We start from the raw sequence: 9,680 nt of genomic DNA, 5'->3' as shown, positions 1-9,680 counted from the left end.
CTTGGCTAAGGATTCCCTCCAGTTACAATTAACATCCCCAAACAATATCAACGGAATAACACGTATCATCATCAGCAGGTTCAGTCGCAGTGCGAGCAAGACTGAACTCAATTGTGTCATCCCCTACTTCCAAGGTCAAGACTCCGCGTTTGACATATATCACGGCCCCAGCCGTATGTAAAAATGGTCTACCTAAGATAATAGGTATCAGACTATCCTCAGCAATGTCTAAAACGACGAAATCGACAGGAATAAAGAACTTACCCACTCGAACGGGTACATCTTCTAAAAATCCTAAGAGTCTCTGAATCGGTCTATCTGCCATCTGAAGGGTCATATTGGTCACCTTAAGGTTACCTATATTCAACTTTTCACACACAGAGTATGGCATAACACTGACACTGACCCCTAGATCACAAAGGGCTTTCCCAAATTCATGGTTACCTATAGTACATGGAATCGAAAAACTACCCGGGTCTTTTAATTTAGGTGGTATGTTACTTCGTGAAAGAACATTACACTCTTCCGTGAAAGAATATAGTACCAACATCATTAAAATTCTTCTTACGAGTCAAAATATCCTTCATAAACTTAGTGTAAGAAGGTACCTGGGTAATTAAGTCAGTGAAAGGAATGGTTACCTCAAGGTTCTTGACGATCTCCAAAAACTTACCGAACTTATGCTCCAACTTTGTATTCCTTAAACGCTCCGGATACGGGACTGCAACACTTGTCATAGGGTCGACAATTTTCGTCTTCGGAATGTTTAAAATCTCCGTCAAATCGTCACTGGCTGAGGTATGTTGCAATTCAATTGACGGATTTTCGTTCAGCACTTGAGACCCAGTCGATCGACCATGGGGCTCGGTCGATCGACCAAGTGCACTGGGTTCGAATAGTTTCTGGTCAGAAACTTTTTCGTCAGGAATTTTAGTCGATTGACTGATGTTGTTGGTCGATCGACCACTGGCGCTGGCAGTAGAGTTCGTTTTCGCACCAGAATTTAAATCTGACTTTTCATCATTTTCCGAGTCTTTTCTTGGCTTATCAGGACCGTCATATGAGAGACCACTGCGGAGGTGAATTGCATTAAGTGTCTCGATAGGAACCTCACGATTGCTTGAAGAATTAGCGATTTGGTTAGCCGCTAAAATCTCCAACTGCTTCTCGAAATTCCTTGCATTCAATCCCGACTTTCTTCTATTTTCGTAACTTGAACCAAAAGAGCTCGGATTATTTCTCTCAATTCCGCGGTCTCATCTGAGTTATAAATAGGAATTTCAATTTTCCTCGGAAGCCTTAGAAGACTCCGACTTTTTAGCCGGGCATTAATAGAAGCTATGAGTGTCGCAACGGCACTCATTTCATCACTTGGCTTTCGCGAATTTCCACGCGAACTCCCATATTCAGCTCTATGAACTGCCATCTCCTCAATAGTGTTCCAACCTTTATTAGACTCCACATTGTTTTGGAACCTACCATTTGCAGCCACATCAAGGATGACTCTGTAGTCTTCGTACAAAGCATTATATAATTGGTTGCAAAGGTACCACTGCTGAAAACCGTGGTGAGGAACATATCAAGCTAGTTTCTTGAAACGGACTCATGCTTCATGTAATTCCTCTTCGGGTCCTTGCTGGAAATTTGTGATTTGACTTCTCAAATCATTGGTTTTCACAGGCAGATAATATCTTTTGTAGAAAGCCAAAGCTAGAGATGTCCAGTTTGTAACTCCAGCTGCTACCTTATCAAGGTAGCGGTACCACTCACGCGCAAAATCTTTCAAGGAGTATAAAAATAATGTCTCCTTTACTTCATCTTGGGTCACTCCAGCCGATACAGATATGGAACAAAGAATAATCCGTGAAGATCTCCATATGCTTCCCAGAACTTCATCTCGTAATCCCCAAACAGTTCCGCTCCACTAAAGAGATGTGAGAGGGGCGGATGTCAAAAGTCCCCTGTGTATGAACAGGGAGGCTAAATCCCTGAGGAATATCTTGTACCTTTGGCTGAGAATGATCATATATTGTTGGCATGATTGTAGCAAAATCGAGAGTACTCAAGTCTTCCTCTCGAAATCTTCTTCTAACTGTGCACAAGCAAAACTAGAAGGAAAAGGTAAGCAACGGCCTCAAGGAACCAAATTTCCTTGAGACAAGAAAAATAAACTAAAAATAAAGCAAACGAAATTACACCGTCTCCCCAAGAATGGCAACGCGCCAAAATTTGATACCGTCGTTTTGTATCAAAATTAAATTTATAAACCAAACTAAAACTATAACTAGTGATAGTAAGGGTCGAACCACAGAGAGACAAGATCAATTCTATTTGCTATTTTTACTCTATTGTAGTAACAATTGTTGGGGGGGGGGGGGGGGTTTGGTTGGTTGATTCTAAACTAATTACTAAAATTTGAATGAAGTTTAAAATAGATATTAAAAAGCGGCTAGGAACTTCGGTTCACTGTGGCTTAAAGGTCAGTTAAGTAAAGTCAAGGTCTGTCCAATACCGTCTCAGGATGTCAAATAGGTCCTCTAAGTCCCTATTCGAACTAAGCCTCTCGGTCTTCTTTCACTCCAGAAAGAGACTAGTTTGCTTTCGCTCCACTAGTCTTTCCAATTACTTGAAAGAAATCTAACTCCGCTAATCTCTCAATCTAGCAAAGGGGTAAAATCTCACAACAGTAAATAAGACCGGTACGGGTTCAACCTAGACTTAATAAAATCAACTCATGACGCCATGGATTCCCTAATTCCTGCATAGGAATTTAGCTACGCATGATTAAGAATATGACAATTGCAAAATTAACGATATGGAATAAAACTGACATGATTGAATTAGAATTAAAACTAAGGGATTAAAACTAAATTGCTTGAATATAAATTGGTAGAAACTAGAATTAAATAAACTAGAATAAGAGGAAGATTGAAATTGAATTAAAGCTTACTAAAGAATTCGTTGAACAAAACAATTGATTGAAATCCGTAGCCTTCACTTTTTCGTTCCCAAAAAACTCTCTCAAACTTCAGTTCGTCAATGATAAAAAGCATAACCTAAATTATTTGTTACGTTCTACTCAAATAGTTCTGCTCAAAAGATAAATTACAAGTGGGCTTCCAAAAGACAAACGCGTAAAAAGAACCCGCAGCTTCGAAACCTGGTCGATCGACCAAGTGACACGGTCAATCGACCGCCCAGTATAGTGCTGGCAACACTGTTTTCTCTACTGAACTCCACGGTCGATAGACTGGGGTATCTGGTCGATAGACCAGTAGTGCTGTAGCAAATTCCAGCCCTCCAATCTTCATGCACGCAATCCGAGGCGATCAAGTTCTGAGCTTCTAACTTCATAGTTTCCATAAAATGCCCCCGGGAACAGATAAAGGCTCGATTTAGCTTACTTCCGGTCATTCCTACAATAATGACATAGGAAATACAAAGTAAACCGTTTCGGGAGAAATAATAGCTTAAAGCTAACAATTACGCATAGAAATACGTGCCAAAACCGCTAATAAAGTGTATAGAATATGCACGTATCATCTATTTCCCTCCCCTATCTTTCGATCTATCGGGTCGGTCAATTCCTAAGCATTCAACTAGTCGCGTGCACTCGATTCGTCAAACATAGCAATTAAATTAATTAAGACGGAGCTAATCTCCCGTGAGCTGGTCGATGGACCAGGTAAGGCAGTCGATCGGCCATGACGCGACTCAGGATTACGAATTCTACGCCGCCTACACTACAGGTCCCTTACATCTTAGCACGAAGGGTTAGCTACTCATGACGGAATTCATAACAATAACGAAATTAACAATTAACAAGACTGGATGCATGATTAAATAAACTAAGCAAATAAGATGCATAAACGAAATAAGGCTTTGGGAAACTACTCTATGCAATCTAATCTATGAATGAATAAAAGCAAACTGAAATCAAGGAACGTAAATTACCGAATGAAAGCAGGAAGAAGAATCCGAAAGTACGAACTTTATTAACGAAATTAAATTGTATTGAATGATTATGAACTCTAATGCTAAATTCCAAATTGAACCCTAAATATTCGATCCCTCAAAATTCTCCTCCTTTCCTCTGAAAACTCAGGTTACGTTATATGGATAGTCTTACGTAACTTTATTCCTAAAACCTAATTATATTAGGCTTTCTCGTTTTCCAAATTTGCGTCAGAATCACGGTATGGTCGATCGACCACTAGGACCAGTCGATCGACCAAACCTCAGTAAACAGTAGCTTCTGATCTTAATTAGGAATCGCGCCCTAGTCGATCGACCATGGAGGTCAGTCGATCGACTGCTTCAGCTGATACTTTGCTCCAGAAGCCTCGTAAATTTGTCTTTCAGGCCTCGATACGCGCACCAAGTTCGTTTCTTGAGTTAATACTTCATGACAAATAATATGCCAAGTACTCGGGGACGGATTTGGCTTGATTTCCGCTAGATTCTTCACATTTCTGCAATATTACACAAAAACACAAAAGTAGACGGAAATAGGGAAAATAGTAGCATAAACTACACAAATGAGCTCTGAAATGCGTGTAAAATAGGTTGTAAAACATCATATTCAGGACACGCATCAATGTGAGTTCTTGTCATAAGATGATTCATTCTTATGTGGAACGTCTTATTTTAGTTTTTGTGCATACTTGGTTTAGTGTGGATGTTGGAGGTGGTGAATGGAGGATATTAGATTTTGATATGTGGTTATTGAGGAGATGTAAGACGGATGGAAGACCATCTTACGCTTGGGTCGCCTCTTGGAGCTTCCCACTCCAAGAGGGACGTGCACGTTAATTATTCGAGTTTGGAGGGACTCGTGTGTTTGAGGCACGACGTCTGGCAGGGATCCCGTTAGCGCCCGGATCCGGTACCACGAGTGTGGCCCGAGTACCTTTGTGACGAACTGCGGTCCGGCGGTTTCGTGATGGTGTTGCGATGCCGTCACTGGGTTTGTTATGAAGGAGGTGTGGAGTTTTGGATGCTTGCATTGTTATATCATCATTTCATATCATGATCATTTAGTCTTTCACATTCACACGTATTTAATGAGCATTTGTATTATTGGAGTTAACCAAAGCGTTTTCAAATATCTGTGGTGAACCATATGATGATTTCCGCTAATATGGGGAGCAGTGGCTTGACATGTAGCATTTGCATATATATCTCGGAGGCTTGGGAGCGGTCGTTGCCTTAGTTGTCTCCATTTCTTGTTGTCTAGCTTTTTGACTTTATTAGACTCCACTTTCAATTTTGATTGGGTTGTATTATTTGCGATTGTCAATTGAATCCCTTAACTTGTAACTTAACTATCTTAGCTACAACTTATCTATGTTAAATGGATTGTTCTCGTTTGTTCGCACTACAAGCTTGAGAAACCAAGTCATGTGACATCTCCATGGGTTATGATGGCCTTGAGGAATGCTTCTCGACTTATAGGGGTATTATAGGAACGGATCTAATTGAAGATCTAGACCAAATGGTTTGGTCCGGTGCATTTTCTCATCTGAACCTAAATTTGCTCAGTCTATTCTTAATAACTCGTTCTGAACGTGAGCAATGCGCCTTGTATTCAAATGGTTCGAAGGTAGCGATTTTTCAAGAACAATCTACGATCATTGGTTTAATGATGCAAGAATCTTATCAAGGCCGAAGGATGGACGGTTATGTTAGAGTACACTTATAGGGAAGCTAATCGAGCCAATGATTGATTTGTTGATTAAGGTGTCAATTCAACCACATATCTTACCATTTTGGATGCTCCACAAAATAATAGCTCTGTACCATTCTTCGTGAAGACGTACTTGGAATGGCTATTCCTCATGTATACTTAGTTAGTAATTTCTCTTGGGGTCACCCCTGTTTTGTACCAAAAAACAAAGCTAGTTTGTGAGTAATAGTTTATCATTTATAACAATAACAGTTAATTATCGATAACTCCCACTAACATTCTGTGGACGCGGGCCCACAGGGGTCGCTCGGGTAGAAAAGCGAGCAAGCATTTGCATTTGTGGAGTCGCCACCAATTTATTGTGGAAAATTGGAAACCGTTCGAATCCCTCGTGCCATGTCAAGACACAAAGTAGTGACATGAACACCAAGAACTCGTTACCCTTAGCATTCTATGTCTAGAATGACTCTCGTGGATGCCAATGAACACGGATGTTCACAGAGATCTGGAGTAAGGGGTGAGGGTACGTATTAGGAAGCTCTTTTGATCGAACACCTAATCCCGCCCGCCTCGATAACGGTCTCTACTAATGATTAGAGAAGTTAGGCCCTGTTCTTTCTTTCTTATTTTCATCTCATTTCAGTTCAGCTCAGCTCTATTCATTCGATTCAGCTCGATTCGATTCGATTCGATTCGGCTTTCGATTCGATTCGGCTCACTTATTCATTCGATTCAAATTTCTCATTCTCGGCTCCATCGATTCGGCTTCACTCACTCATTCATTCACTCCACTAAATCCAAACCAATTTCAATTTTGCGAATCTTAAACTTAATAGTTTTTATTAATATTATTAATATTATTTATTTATTATTATTTATTTATTTATTTTTTGTAAGAAGATATGCCTCTTTCTTATTCATCCACAAAGGGGAAAGAGGATAAAGGCCCTGTTCTTTCTGGCTTTTTAGAGCCGAATCGAATCGAATCAATCGAATAGAGCTGAATCAATCAACTGAGCTGAACTGAATCAATGGAGCTGAATCGAATCTGAATCGAATCTGAATGGAGTCTGAATCAATCGAATCGAATCAATAGAGCTGAATGAATCGAATCAATCAATAAAGTCGAATTGAAATAATTAAATCGAAATAATCATATTAATAATAATATTAGTATTCAATATTATTGTTATTATCAACTATAATATATTAATATTCATAGTATAATAGTAATACTAAAATTAATATTTATAAGAAAAAAATTATAATATTATATATGAATAATCATAAATTATAATAATAAAAAAATAGTATTTTTCTACTAAGAATATTTTTAATAACAATAATAAATAATAAGGTCATATTAATAATGATATTAGTAAAATAATTGTTTAGAATAAAAACACTCAAGTAAGCGTTGCTCGAATTCAGGTTGAGTCAACGCTCTACTCTCATATGGTATCTCGAGCCTATGCTTGCTCTCTTCGGATGGATCTTTCACGCGTAACAAAGGCCTCAGAGGGTATGCAAAAGGTCCTTCTCTGATGTCTTATGGTAATGGTGGTTAGTCGGGACATTGCTTGAAACTAAAGTCTCTCTGCCCTCTTGTAGTACCTCGATTAGTCTTACTTCTAGAGAGAGGAAGTTGTTGGTGAGAAGTTGTTACCATTGATTGGTGAATAGTGAGATATTTAAAGGTTTTATGTGTACCTCAAATGATGGTTTGGCAAGCACGGTTACCATATTCGCTATGAATACGCCTTACCGATTCGCGAATCGCTTATAGAAAATGTGTTACATGTATTTTCGAATCAACTTGATAGAATTCGCTTTTAACGATTTGTGATTCGTAGGGTACCAAGCTAATTTGTAACCATGTTGGCAAGCGTGTTGACTTGTAAGACCCCCTATTGGCAAGTGAGTCAAGTCGGTTCGGTGTGCCTCATTAATAATATTAATAATAAATGTTATGAATTTTAATAATAATACCAATAAATGTTATGAATTTTAATAATAATAATACCAATAATAATTATAATAACAACGACAATAATAATAATAATAATAATAATAATAATAATAATAATAATAATAATAATAATAATAATAATAATAATAATAATAATAATAATAATAATAATAATAATAATAATAATAATAATAATAATATCAACAACAACAACAACAACAACAACAACAACAACAACAACAATAACAACAACAACAACAACAACAACAACAACAACAATAACATTAACATTAACATTAATAACATTATTATTCATTTTAATAATAATATTCATCATCATCATCATCATCATAATAATAATAATAATAATAGTAATAATAATAAATAAATAAATAAATTATTAACAATATTATTAATTATAATTATAATAATAATAAATAATAAATAATATTAATATTAAAAAAATAGTATTATTGTTAACAAAATTAATAATAACTATTATTTAAATTAGTAAAGCTGAAATGAGCTGAATTTAATGGAGCTGAGCTGAATCAATGAATCAAATGGAGCTGAATCAATCAATCTGAATCAATGGAGCTGAATCAATGAATCAATCAATCAATGGAGCTGAATCAAATCGAATGAATCGAATCAATAGAGTGAATCGAATCGAAATAGGCTGAAAATAAGCCAGAAAGAACAGGGCCAAAAACTTACAAACTCTATCCACTAAGGAAACCACATTCAGGCAAGCAACCTAACCTCTCTAAGAGGACATCTACTGACTGACATACAAGACAACTTGATCTTGGTAACAAATTTGATTTGGCTAACAATTTGCCTAACAGTATATTCTTGACCAACAAAAATTCGCATGTTGCGTTCCTTCCAGAGAAAATAAACAGCAGCAGCTAGGCAGCTCTTCCTCCATTCAATTTTCCAATGTTTTCGACCTCTAGCATTCACTATCCATTTTAATTCAGTACGCAAATCATCACTCCGACCACTGTTGTTCATCCATTGCAGCAGGGCCCTCCATAGCTCCTGAGAGAAGGAGCATCTGAAGAAAACATGTCTGTGAGACTCAGCTTGACAGTGGCAAAGCACACATCGATTGACAATAGCAATGCCTCTAGTGATCAACTTATCAACCATGGGGAGAGTGTTTGCAGCAGCAAACCCTGTGATAACCCTATGGCTAGGAATAATACCTTGCCCCTGTAGAGCTTTGTACCAGTAGACCTCAGTACCCTTGGTTCTGAACCAGTTATAAGCATCAGTCGCGTGGAATTTCCCACCTTTGCACCAACTATGAACCGCAACAATGCCGATCAATGGAACCACTTTGGCTACAATTTCATCTTTCACTTTCGAGAATGCTGCATGCTTTCAGAGAATCTATCTTTGATATTGAGATGCCGATTGAGCTATTAGGGAAAGCATAGCTTGACTCAAAGATGCCCAACTACCAAAGTGGTGTCGCCTCTAAAACCAAAATCCATTTAGCTAACAAGGCTTTGTTCCAAGAGAGCAATTCCTTCACATTAAACTCCCCCCCTTGTGAGGCCTGCAAATAGCCTTCCAAGAAAGGAAGACCATCTTTTTCTGTCCCTCCTCAATGTTCCAAAAATAATCTTTGCAAAGCTTGTTAATACGTTTCATGATGTTCTTATTATTATTATTATTATTATTATTATTATTATTATTATTATTATTATTATTATTATTATTATTATTATTATTATTATTGTTATTATTATTGTTGTTATTGTTGTTATTATAATAATAATAATTATTATTATTATTATTTATTATTATTATTATTATTATTATTATTATTGTTATTGTTGTTTTTATTATTGTTGTTGTTGTTGTTGTTGTTGTTGTTGTTATTATTATTATTATTATTATTATTATTATTATTATTATTATTATTATTATCATCATCATCATCGTCATTAATATATTATTAATTAATCACCCTCATTATTGTTATTATTATGAATATTATGGTTATTAAAATCA

The 9,680-nt window shown here is 36.8% G+C and overlaps 1 protein-coding gene across 1 annotated transcript; it reads right to left on the bottom strand.

Moving 5' to 3' along the window:
• Positions 1-8,399: 8,399 nt before the first annotated feature.
• On the bottom strand, positions 8,400-9,157 carry LOC141651434 (uncharacterized). The gene is made up of 2 exons (XM_074459148.1): positions 9,148-9,157; positions 8,400-9,034 (listed from the first exon to the last, which is right to left on the bottom strand). Exons 1-2 carry the CDS (start codon positions 9,155-9,157, stop codon positions 8,400-8,402), a joined length of 645 nt encoding a protein of 214 aa, XP_074315249.1.
• Positions 9,158-9,680: the final 523 nt, after the last annotated feature.

This window comes from Silene latifolia, chromosome 4 (assembly GCF_048544455.1).
Source record: "Silene latifolia isolate original U9 population chromosome 4, ASM4854445v1, whole genome shotgun sequence".
Taxonomy (NCBI): domain Eukaryota; kingdom Viridiplantae; phylum Streptophyta; class Magnoliopsida; order Caryophyllales; family Caryophyllaceae; genus Silene; species Silene latifolia.
Note: the sequence above shows the minus strand (reverse complement) of the source record. Positions and strands in the feature narration are given on the sequence as shown.